A 13,202-nucleotide genomic window follows, 5' to 3' on the forward strand; every position below is an offset into this window, starting at 1 on the left:
TGTGCCTGAAATGATCCGTAGTAAAAGTCGTCTTCTGGGATCAGGACTTACTCCTTGAAATTAGGTTTGACTTCATAATATGCACCCAGGTACACATGGTGGTGGTAGCACAACAATAATCCCTGCCTCCAACTCTTTCAGGATAGTTCTAAATGTTTAAGCACATGCAGGATGTGTAGCAAAAGTTGTTTTTTTGCTTTATTTAATGCACACAAAGCGAGAGTATTGATATGTCATTGATCGATGATTTGTTATGCACACTGTGAGCAAAGAAGAGCAGGTTTGATACGCGTTCATTTTGAAGAGACAGGGATAACTTTGTTCCCTCGCTGCCTCACTTGGTTCTTAAATAGGATTTAAAAATTCACAGGCTGAAAGAGAGACAAGTAGTTTGAAACCCCATTGGCACTTTTGAATTATTTATTCAGCTTAGATCTTGGGGCCCTGCGTAGTAGCTCAGCAGAATACTTATCAAAATGATTCAGTGTTGTGATCCAGTTCCCGCTATTTGAAAAAAACAACATAATCTTCAGCTTTTCTTCTATAGCAGTCTTAGCATCAGTTCTTAAAAAAAAAAAAAAAGCTTGTCCATTTGTTCAGTGTCATTTTCGGCTCACGCTTATCAAAAGGTGCAAATCCAGATCGTCTGTGCCTCTATCTCTGACTCTTTTCCCTCAGTTTATCTCGGGTACTTAGAGCATGAACAATGAGCCGGTGTTTCTTAACTAGGTGGCCTGATTGATCACCTCAGCTAAACGGCACGACCTATAAATCAGTACCTCGCCCCATTCAGCCCGTTAATCAAATCCGCCAACAAAGACAACAAGACAATTAAAGAAACATGGGAAGGCTTTAAAAAAATGTGCTCCTTTAATTGCCAAAGCAGTTTATTAGGGACTTGGGCGAGCTCAACATAAGCCTCCATTAACCCCGAGATTTAAGAGGCAAGACGGTGGCTGGGAGGGGGGCTTAGTGTGACCCCGAGGGAAGATGATGGGCTGATGGGCAGCATTTAATTTGTACAAAGGACACAATTTTACATCTGTTCTCGCTGTTTGATTCCACTTATTGTAATTGCTTTTCAGCATGCTATATATTCCTGCTTTAGAAATCTGGCAGTTATGTTTCCAGCCAGAGAGAGAGAGAGAGAGAGAGAGAGAGATACCTTCAACTTCATGTTTACTTCTGTTTTCTCTGTTGTATATACATACAGTTGAATTATTTAATGTAAATTAATTTAATTAATTTACATTTTTCTAAAGATTACTTTTTTGGGCTTTCTGTGCCTTTAATTGACAGATAGGACAGTGGATAGAGTCGGAAATCAGGGAGAGAGAATGGGGAATGACATGCAGGAAAGGAGCCACAGGCTGGATTTCGAACCCGGGCCGCCCGCTCGGAAGACTACAGCTTCCGCACTAACCACTGCGCCACCAGCGCCCCCTTAATTTACATTTTGAATTAATTAATGTATGCTTTAGAGTAGTGTTGTAGTAATCTATCCAGTCTTGAGACCACTTTTTGAAGGTCTTGGAATCAAAAGCATTTTCAGCTCGGTATTGTCTCAGACTGGTTGGACTCCAAGACCACCACTGACGGGCTATTTTTCCAAGTCATTACTGTGATTACCTTTTTAAAATAACTAATAACTTATATTCATTCATAATTAGATTTTTATCCCCCGGTTACAGTTTCAACCCTCCCAGTATTACAGTCTAAGAAAGTGACATGCCCCCTGTACATAAGATGAAGATTTTTAATTGATTTTTTATGGTCTTGGTCTTGTCTCAATCTCGCCCTGCCTTGGTCTTAGTCTTGACTCAAATGACTACACTAATGTTTTTTTTAACTTTGTTAACTGTACACCAATACATGCAAGAGCAGCATAGCATGCTTCTAACTTTACTTAAAAGTTCATCAAAATTAAAATTTGATTGCAATGTTCATATTCCACCACATCTAATTGATATCAACAGGTAGAAACAAGGACAAATTAGTGATCTCCGACAGAAGAATCTGGCTGTGATTGAGCTGCTTCCAGCTTGATTTGATTGGTTGAGGTTTCCTTCAGTGTTTTCATTGTTTACAAGACTTTTAATAAGTGGTCTCCTCTTCAAAGCAAATAAACCCCATGATACAGAACATTTGGCAGATTCAAGATGAATAATCATTCCAATACTGTTTGAAAGAGCTTCTCTGGCTTCAAGCCACCCTGCAGCTAACTTTAGCTCACTAGCTGAATACAATCTGTTAACAGGGTAATATTAGCCTTCTCAAATGGTCAATGGAATACTTTGATGATGGTGACCTGTGCAGGGAAAACATACAACTTGATAACAATATGGCCAATATGTTTGGTCTTGGTTTTGCTGAACTAGAAACAAAGGACCCAATCGTCCTACGAATAAGCGCAAATGTATGATTCAGCTGAAATCATTTGAAGTAGGGTAACTCGTTTGGCCAAACTCTTTAAGCTAGACTGTATAAAAGTGTCAATGCTATGTGTAAAATGACAGTACTGCCTCATGCAGAGTTTAGTCATATGGCTGGCTGCATTGGACAGTCTGTCTTCCAGATACCCGTCGCTTTCATCTGTCATTCCTGGGAGGAAGAAGAAGAAAAAGAAATCAGCTACTTGGGGGTTAAAATGAACTCTTTGAAAAACCAGCATCATCTCCTGTCTTGATCTACATCACAAATTGGCCCTCTTATGATCTGCATGAGAAAAGCAGGCGTGGGATGATGTGGAGATGGCCTGCTCATGCCAGGCCTGCGGGTCTGATGAAAGCGCTGCCACCTTTGATGTTATGACAAGGACTGATGAGCACTTCACACCCTGTCTTCTCTTGATCTCATACATTTCCAGTGTACGTGTGTCTGGTTGTTTATTTTTAGAAAGTCTTTGTCACCTCATGTATCAACTCTTGCAACTAATTAAGCATACTCCATGGCCAACAGAGTCTCCCTATAGAACATAAATGTGTGTGAGAGCTTTCTTTTATGTATTTGTGTTTAATGTCTAAACAAATCTTTGCCTCTGATGATGCTCGAGGGCTGTCTGCCCCGTATGAGCCAGTGCAATCACAAACGTCATTTTAGAATCTGTGGTTTTGTGTCTGTGTCTTTCCATAGCACCCGCCAGTGTCATCTGCTGCTCGACATTTTCAACCCAACAGAGCACGAGCTCACCGTCAGTGCCAAGAACAACCAGGACCTGGTCCTCCATGCCAGCGAGTGCCAGAGGTGAGCTGAAGGTTTCTCTGTCTAAAAATAATTAGATATAGTCTCATCATAACCTCTCTACAGCGATAACTCCAAAATATCCTCAAGATATTCATCTATTTTTACCTGCATTATTTCTCAAAACTACCGTAATGGTGATAATGATCAAGCATCACTCTCCCTCTTAAACATGTTCATATATTTGCATACTTAACAACATGAGGTACACAAAGTTGGAATTCCTTTATAAGTTTGACTTCTCTACACAGACGTACAAGGTACTACATTTTGCTGAGCAAAATATTATAAGAAAGGACTAGAACTAAGAGGTGATATTATTGGCTTCTATAATTATAAAATGTCTCATTTTGATCTGATCTTTTTTGTTCTCTGAAGCGGACTTTTGAAGCCAAGTGGTGATGGATGCCATATTTGAAATGCTGCCTCAACCTTACGTCCGGTCATTCTAATAACAGTGAAAGACATGTAGCTGAGGAATGCATTTAGTCACATGTCAGTCAGATCAGCCGTGCCATGCCCCTTAAAATAATCCAAACGGATGAGTTAAACAAAGATCATCACATGTAGATGGATGGATGGATGGATGGATATATCTACTTAATTGAAACCAAACTGGGAAATTGTGGTGTTACAGCAGCAGGTTATCAACGAAAAGTTAAACAGTACTAGAATAAATACAAAGTAAATAAGCCCTAACAATATCAAAAATAAAATTTAGAATAAATACATCAAGAATTTCACTTTACATTACTTCTAAGTCTCAATAAAGAAAAAAAATAGATTCACAAATTAATCAAGAGTTTATGACTTTTTGACATTTTTGGAGGGCAGACGGGTAAATGTGCAAAACAGTGATGAAAATTGTAATTGTGCAGTTACATTATAGAAGCTGTGTGAATCCACTGATACATACAGTATGTACAGTGTACCAACAAAGAGCTTCTCAGGTCAGCATTTTTTTAAACAGGCTCTACACAGTTGTATTTGTACTATAGAAAAGGGCATTTTAACATGGGTGTTAATGACACTCACAGGCTATTGCAACCAGCCTGACGTGGACTGCAGTTTTTTTTTGCACCACATTTTACAACACTGGATTGCTGATTTACCTCAGACAAAGCATGCTGTCTGATGCTGTGTCATGTATGAACACCTAAGTAGCCCAATGTAGAGATCATCATATGCTATTTGAGACTTAGAGATTCTGATCATGGTTTGTATCAAGCACTAAGCATTTCCCAAATATAAGCACCATAGTTCATCAGTAATTACATTTTAAACATTTTGTTAAGGAAGAATTGGGGAAATCCTCTATTCTTGGTGCATTATACAACATTATTTTTATATACCTTGGTGACGCAGAGAAAAACCTACACACTTCATCATCACACTGTCTTGCAGATTCTTTAGATGACCTCAGCCTCCCTCTCTTGCTTTACTTGGTGTTGCACCGGAAAGTAGCGAATTGTGATTCCTGTCAGCACTACCTCTTTGGTGCATCCCTCGCCACAAGCAGAGTTGCTCTGTTGGTGACTCATAGGCCTACAGGGGTTGATGTTGTTAGCCCTATTCAGACTGCATTTTTTTAAGGAGGGTACATTTACGTTCCTGTGATGTTTCTCGTTCAATCTGAATGTTGCAGAGGCGTTATGTGGGGGGGACGCAGTGATCCCCTCTCTGTACCGCCTTCAGAGGTAGTAACAGAGGTGTTACAGAGGCGAGACGGTATCAGCTGAGCCAGCGGGGGAGCGCGGCGCTGTGTTTTTGTGCATGTCTGCTTTTTTTGCAAGTTGACTTCTGCTTCCCTCAGTTTAAATAGCTCCATGTTAATTAATAATTTCCTTTATTTAAGGAAGCATGACCATGAAAACAGGTAAACAACGTAAAGGAATCTTATCCTTGAAATAGCAGCAGCTCTAGACATGAAAATTGTTCACTTGAAAATACGAGTCGGATTAGTTTCTCCTCCACCGTTGTTGTTCAAAAAGTTAATATCAGAAATCCCGCCCCTTCTTGATTTTGATTGGTGGGTGAGCGAAAAGTTACATTAATGAGCGCAGCAGTGTTCCAAAAGTAGAACTATTTTCAACTGTGACAACAGAGATGAAAAATAACTGACTCTGGAGCGTTTTTTTGCACTCTGTACGCAGTGTTAAAAACCCTAAACTGCATTGGTTTTATTTTACAAATGGGCGCTGCCAGTGCAAAAATCATCCTTAGTGGACACAGGCCCTTATGGGGAAACACTTCTTCACTCTGGAATTCCAATGTTAAATCCTTTTATTGCTTTGAACTCATTTGAAAGCAATGCCAAACATGTTGAAGGCTGGTATTCTAATTCAGGTTTCAAGTGATGCTAAAAAAAGACATGAAACACCAAGAAAGTCCTGATGGTTCCTGATAGTTTAAATCCATACTTTGTACAAATCGCTGCCCAAGTTGTTGCTGAAACATTATCGTTTGCTTAAAATGACAATCCATGTGAAGATAGAGAAAAGATAGAGATCGTTCTACCCCTGTGGGTTTTCTCCGAGGTTATGGAAGGGCCAAAAGTAAGCAGCTGAAGCAGGATTAGAGTGACATGCATTATTTACTTTTGCCATTGTTGCCTTGTTATAGCATTTGCCATTGTCCTGTTTTTGTAACTTAGAGATGGGTAAAAGATAAATATTCAAGCTCGCACTTCACTTTATTTGGTTATTGCCTTAATTCAAGTGTGGTAATTTATCCACTTAATCATTATAAGTGAAGTGTAGACCGCAGTATCTGGAGCTGAATGTGTTCAGTGTTAAAATGACAAGATGATTGTCTGCTTGGAGAAGCATCTTGAGCTAGAGCTTCATTAAATGAGTGACAGTATCACTTCATACTTTGGATAAAAGTTTGGTTTCGCTGCTCATAAAGAACCTCAAAACAAGATTAGTTTCAGCTTCAGATTCACACTTACACTGCAGTTACTGTGAGATAACTTCATGTAGTCTTTTAAAGGGGACATATTAAGAAAAATCTACTTTTACAGTGCTCTTGAACATTTATTTATTTAATGTTACCTAATTGTCTACTGACCCCCAAAAACGAAAAATAAACCCATCCAGTCCTTTGTATGAGGTCTGCATAAGTCATAAACACAGAGAAAAATGCTCCGTTTCAAGTTTGTTCTCCTTGTGACATCACAGTGGGATTCTAAATACCCTCCCCTCCCCTGGTATCTCCACCCATGGACTCCACCTCCAGCGTATAGCAAAACATATGCGCAGGTCTGCCATTTTTATTCTAGCTAGCGATGGAGTGATGTCTACCGGGAAAAGTCAGAGGGAGCTCATTGCATTTAAAGAGACACACACACCAAACCGGAGTGTTCTGAGAGAGCTGGTTTATACGGGGTCACAAACCTCCTCTGGTGATTAATTCATGTTATATTTTGAACATGAATGATGTTTCATTTAGACCACAGGGGACTGTTTGAAAAGGGGGATAATATGTCTCTCTTTAAAGTCAGAGGAGATTTTGTTCCTCAGCTTTTGTATAGAAAGGACATCCGTTGATAAGAAATACTTCTGAATGATTCCTGTTTAGAAATATCACACCTCCTTCTTCGCCTTTCTATATTTATGTTGTGCTGCTTCACTGTTTTAATTATACATCTATAACTTTTTCACACAGGTCTTAAATCATAATAAGTACAAAAAGACAGCAGAGAATACATGTGTGTTGGCCAAAGAAAAGTGCAGCAGTGTTTTAAGACTTCACTTTCCATTTGATTCTGATCTCCGGCTCCCATGCTGGTTATCCATTTACCACCCACTGCTCTGCCTGTACAACTCTAGCACTGTGCTAAACTTTCCCAGAATATAAGTGCTATCAAAAGTTGCATGAGTATGAACATGTGATACATTTAGTGGTAGATGTGAAGGATTTATTTAGCTTTTCCTAGACTGGTATTCTTCGGCAGACTACATTAGCTACTTTTTGGCTCAACTTTTTCACCTTGAAACTATATGATGCACTTTAAAGACATATAGGGTGAATTAGATTTTTTTTTGTGGGGCTGTGAGGGGGGGAGGTGCTTTGATCTCTTACAAAATGGCTTTCAGATAGGTGCTCTTTAAAAAATGTGTAGTTGACTTTTTGTCAACTGTTACACAATTGGACAATATGTGTCTAAAAAGTTTTGTGATATAACCATGGTGAAAGAAATGTTCTGATACGGTACAGATTGATGCTGCAGAACATTGTTTTTTTGCTCAACTTTGCTCTTTGGAGCCTTCTGAAGCAGCACCATAGGTCGGGGCTCAGTTGTTCAAATGAATTCATTTATGATTTAAAGATCATGTAAACCAGCTTGGTTTTTACAAATAAAAACTAGATTGCATCAAAGTGATACAGGGAGATTTGAGGATAAACCAAATCAAGCCAACCGTTGCTCTGAATGAGACTTGATAATATTTATTTTGTCCACATGGGGCACACGAGCCACACAAAATCAAGTTCCTCTTAGTTGCTTTAAATTCAATATTTTACCTTTGATATTCACAGCTTTTTTATAGAGAAATCTTTTCAACACTAAAGTCAACTTGATGACTTTGTCACTAGTAACCTTGGACTGCACAATAGTCTAAATGATTAAGATCAGTGAAAAATGTTTTATTATTTGACCAGTTTATCATCACTACGACTTGATCCTGGAATCCAGCCTGAAGCCTTGCTTGATTTTAATTTTAGTCAACATTTTCCGATTTAAGACTATATGGTCTTAATCACTAGTTCAAAGTGTTCTTCGAGCAGCATGATGTTCATTTTGTAAGATATGGTCTCATTCTCATTTAGGGTGAAATCAACAATGAACTATCAATGGCTAGAGCATGGTAACCTGTGAAAAGCTGCAACCATGGTCACATATCAGCCAGAATAATATATACAGAGGGATGCTTATCCACCTTTCTTTTCCCCCAAATATAACAACATATGGTTAATAAAAACAAAGGCGGTGGCTAAATGGCTAAGCTCAAGATTTTGAAAGGGGTGTTAAGATGGATATGTGCTTTACAGTATGTTTTGTTTTGAAGTAATGAAAGAATGTCATTGGGCCTCATTCACCAATATCTTCTTAAGAATTTTCACACGATTTTTTTAAAGGTTGTTCTTTAAGAAGATTTCTAAGAAGACTCTTCGTCAGATTCACCAACGTGTTCTTAACCCTCCTTGTGTTTGTAAGTTGAAAGCATGGCCTGTTGTTCCCAATTAGCATAGGTAACCGCCCACTGATGCCCATAAAAGGGCATGATGGCAGGGTCCTGCAAGACACACAGAAACACATGCTGGTAGCAAAGAAAATAAGGTTCTGGGGCTTAAACGGAGTGCTGAAGATGGCGCCAGCTGATCACCAGACTCACAGTGTAGAAGAAACTTCAGCAGTTCTGCACCAAACAAACTGTTTAATTCAGCAGTGTAAGTAGTGGTTACACAGACGCATGGGATGCAATAAACATAATTAATGTATGCGAACTGAAGTGTCATGTTAAGGCCCTGGGTTATTTATTTTAAAACACCACTCTGATTTTTATGATCATACCAATATGTGTAATGTAAACCCTATAATATTCAATCCAATGTAATAAGCCGTAGTCTCTTGGCCCTGAGCTGGTTAGCACTCAACCGTGCGTGAGAGTGCTCTCGAGTGTTTGTAAATTCTCTTCTTACCTAAGAACAAACCCAAACAAGAAAACATTGATGAATCCCAGAATCTTCTTGAAACGTTTGTAAGTTAGATTCGTCCTTAAGAATGGTTGGTGAATGAGGCCCACTATTCAGTGTTATATATAATTTTCCATTCACTTTCCCTTTTGTCATAGATCTCCTCATAAAGTCGATTTGATATGGTTGTACATACGTAGAGGTCAGATTGCATTATTGGCCAGTTCTACAATTGAATTCTACTTCTCTACAATCTGATACAATACGACAGAATGTGCCTCAGAGGCACAAAATGTCACGTCTGGTAATAACTGCAGATGTATATATATAAACTTCTATGTCGTTTCCCCCCTTTGACTGACATTCCCTGCAGACACAGTCGTTGTCTTTTACTCCACCAGTGAGTGCTTTCATCCTGTAGAGATTCCACTGGAAGTCTGACAGACATAAATTCATTATCAGAAGATTGTGACATAGATCCAGCATATTGATTCTTTTCAATACGTCTGTAGGCAGAGAACAGAGGATGCAGCCCCCTCTCAAGCTCAGTTTTGGCAACATGCAGATCATTTCCTATGACATGCACCCAGCGCACTCACTGATTATTCAGAGTGAGGTAGGATTTTTGCATACAGACAGGATCAGAGCCACATTCTCATAGATCTCCGTCTGCTGGAACCATATTGCGCTTGTCTCTTCAAGTCATCCTCTCTCGACATCAGATGGCCCCGTCATTTCCTATTTCTTTCCTGTTCCATGATGAATGAGGTGTCAGGAGCAAGATGTTTTCTTGAGGTTTCATCCACCACTGGTGGAGACGAGGCTTGAATCCCACTGTCTCAAAGATATATCTGTCAATCATCAGCATATTCCTCCAACAACAAATGGTTTCTAATTGTTTCTGTAAAGTTGTTTTTTAGAAACAGAGAAAAGAGAAAAGGCTTTTAAAGCATGGAGTGACATATAGCTCTTTGAACGGCTAATAGTTTTTATAGTTGTGTGCGTATGAGCAGAACATGAAAGAAGCAACAGGTAGATGTTTCCATCTTCTGGAACAGACACCTTGTGGCAGGTAATATTTATTGAATGCCAAGCCTGAAAAGCAAAGTTCAGAATTGATGTGTTTGAGCAATAAGTTTAGTTTGCTGAGTGTGTTTCCTCTCCTTGAAGGATACTCACTGGGGTGGGGGGGGGGACATGGCGAGTAACAGAGTGCTGCTTTCATCTTCTCATATCATTCACAGACAGTCTTTTACAAGGTCTTTATCCCCTTGATGGTGTTCTGTAATGGCCAATAAAAAAAAATAAAAAAGTAGAAGAAGTAATGCAGCTCCGTCTGTGAATGGACGCTTTGAAGTTTTTGAGCCCGACAAGGTTCCCAGAAAACGCTGTGACACCACGCAGTGAAGCCCAGGCTTTTCTTTTTTGTCATTTCATGTTCGCTTTGAACAGAGCAGAGCAGAGAGAAGGGGACATGTCGAGGATTCGTATGATGTCTTTTTTTTTTGTGGTTAGTTTAATTAAACATGATTCACAGTGAAGGAATTTAGACTGACAATAATACAGGTCTACTCTTGTGAAATAGGAAGATGTACATTTGTTCAATTCCTGTACTTTTTAGTGGAATTGTATTTTTTTTATTTTACTACTGCTCATTTTAATCAAAAACTATTCATAAGTAATCAAAGTCAACTTTATTGTCAATTTCAAAATATTCCAGACATACAGTGGAATCAAAATTGCGTTTGTCTCCGTCCCGCGGTGCAATACAACCAAAATAAGGTAAAAAAGAGATAAGGTAAAATAGATAAAATAAAATGAGGTAAAAAAAATAAGATAACTGATATTTACAGTAATAAATTCTAAATTGTGCAAAAGGTACAAAATGGTAAATAAAATAAATTAAATTAAATTAAATCAAAAGAAAAAGTAAACTTGTGCAATATGTGCAATGTGCAGTAAACTGAGTGTACTTTTGTAATGCGCAGAAAGGTGTTAAATATCTGTGTTTCTTTGGTCTATGTGGATTCATTAAGACTCATCTAAATCTAAAGTAAGCTTATCAAGCCTTACCTTCAAGAATTGAGGGTTTCTTTAATACTTGAAGAAAGCATTACCATCCCATTGGGTTATGGGAAAAAAAATCAGTCACGACAGAATTACAATTATGAAATTTTAATATTCTGTATTGATTCCAAATGACCAAAAATCATGTCATTCTTCGTAGATGTTATACAAAGTCTTTTACTGCTGGCATTTTCTTCATGGCACCTTGGTATGCCGATGAAGCAGGAGGTGTGTCAGTCCTGTCTCGTCAGTCATGCTGCTAACATTAGCTAGCTCCCAGCGTCAGTAACGTATAGCTGTGTCTGAGATACTAACGTACTGTCTATGGAGCAGTAAGCCCGTCCTGTCTCTTGGATTACAGTCACCGGAGTGGGAAGCAGCTTGACCTGATGAAATGCCTGAGATCATATCATATGCCACCACCCGGTTTTAAAATAAGTGGAACATCGGCCAACAACAGCTGACTGACACACACACAGCTTCATTTTACTGAATTTCTGCCAATTCTGAACATACAATAAAAATAACAAGGACCAACGTTTGTTTAATTTCAAAGACCTTCACTCCCATGGTGTTGTCCACAATGAAGAGGGACAGCAGACCGGTGTAGATCCTGTAATTAGCGCTGCTTTGTAACAAAAAGGGAGGGTGGGGTGAATGGGGAATCGGTTTAAATCGAAAACCAATTTTCAATCCAAATGTGACCGTGAGAATGGGAATTGAATTGAATTGTGAGATATTGAAAGATTCCCTACCATCCCATATGATGATGTCGATGCAAAACACTGAGTAGAACTGATCATAAAAATGATGTGGCAACATCAAACTAAAGGAGTTTTTCTGTCAGTTGTTTGGGATTATCAGACGTCTTCAAGCCAATCAGAATCTAGTATTAACCCAGACATTATGTAAGAGTGATTAATGAACCATTGATTCATGATTGACATTCTTCGTAAAAACACCTGACAGTGATGTTTTATAACAGGCCTTTAGACATTGAAGACATATATCTCCAATGGATTTATGACCTCAAAAGTTCATTATGCTGCACCAGGAACATGAAGTCTGAAGATTTTTGCCAAATAGCCTATTTACCCCCCAAATATTACTCTGAGGCTGTTTTCTTAACCACCTTGAGCTGAGAAAATGACCAGGCTCTAATGGTCACTGCTCTGTATACACAGAATGTAAATCAGCAGCACTCTGCTCACTCACTTTATATTCCCTGGTTAGAGGAAAAAGGAGCTCTCCTGTGGACTGTCAGACTGCCCCGACCTTTTCTGCCATTGGACCTTTGATCTAATGAGCAAATTATTACGAGATGGAACAAATTAGAGTGTCAGTTTTTAATACAAATGGATAATAAGAAATATTGTCCAAGATGTCAGTTTGGAGTCATTTCCATTAGCGTTGTTATTATGTGGGTTTGACAGTCAAGTCCTTTAGTGGGTAATTCTGTCGTACAGATGGGTTTGATTAAAGCGTTTGAACAGTATCTAATTATTAGATTTGAAGAGCAGAGGCCCTGAGGCTTTTGTCTCTAGCTGTCATCTGAATAAATACAACCAGTGGGAGGACGTCGTCGATCTGCATCTTGTGATATGAGCCCTCTCAGCTCATCTCCAGCTTCTTCAATGGACTCTTGTGTTCGAGTTTCATAGTGATCCTCCTTTTTTTCTATGCTGTGTAATCCGTCCAGACCTTTATTCATGAGATTCACCTCTTTTCTGCTGATATGAAATTTAAAGAAAAATCTGTTTACATCAGGTGTTAATGGAACAATTTTGGGAAGTTTTTTGGGGAAAAAGTAATACTACTAGATTGTGTTTAGAGCAGGGGTGCCCAACCTTTTTTGAACCAAGATCTACTTTTAAAGTTACCAGTCTGCCGAGATCTACCAGCCTACAAACGCATTTAATACTCAAACAACAAACAGAAAATAATATCAGATATAATAAATGAGAGTTCTGTAAAAAATAATGCAATATCGACATACTTTTTTTAAAACTCTTATTTTAGGGTAGGCTACATTTTAATATTACGTTTGTATTTATATCACATATGTTTTTCCCTTAATTTTGTTTACAAGAAACAACTTTAATCTGTGTGGAGATGTTCACAGACTACAGCAGGCTGCTGTGAGATGATGTTGCTTTTGTTAAATTAGCTGCAGACACGGTGAGAGTGAACGGAGTAAA

At 38.7% G+C, this 13,202-nt stretch overlaps 1 protein-coding gene across 2 annotated transcripts in view; it reads left to right on the forward strand.

Moving 5' to 3' along the window:
* Window positions 1–13,202, forward strand: part of trappc9 (trafficking protein particle complex subunit 9) — a 211,615-nt gene that overhangs the window by 116,218 nt on the left and 82,195 nt on the right. For both annotated transcript variants that reach the window (XM_065948209.1, XM_065948210.1), the window contains one exon: window positions 3,133–3,243. In XM_065948209.1, coding sequence (XP_065804281.1) covers window positions 3,133–3,243 — 111 coding nt within the window. The remainder of the gene's footprint in view (window positions 1–3,132; window positions 3,244–13,202) is intronic.

Source organism: Labrus bergylta, chromosome 19 (assembly GCF_963930695.1).
Source record: "Labrus bergylta chromosome 19, fLabBer1.1, whole genome shotgun sequence".
Taxonomy (NCBI): Eukaryota; Metazoa; Chordata; class Actinopteri; order Labriformes; family Labridae; genus Labrus; species Labrus bergylta.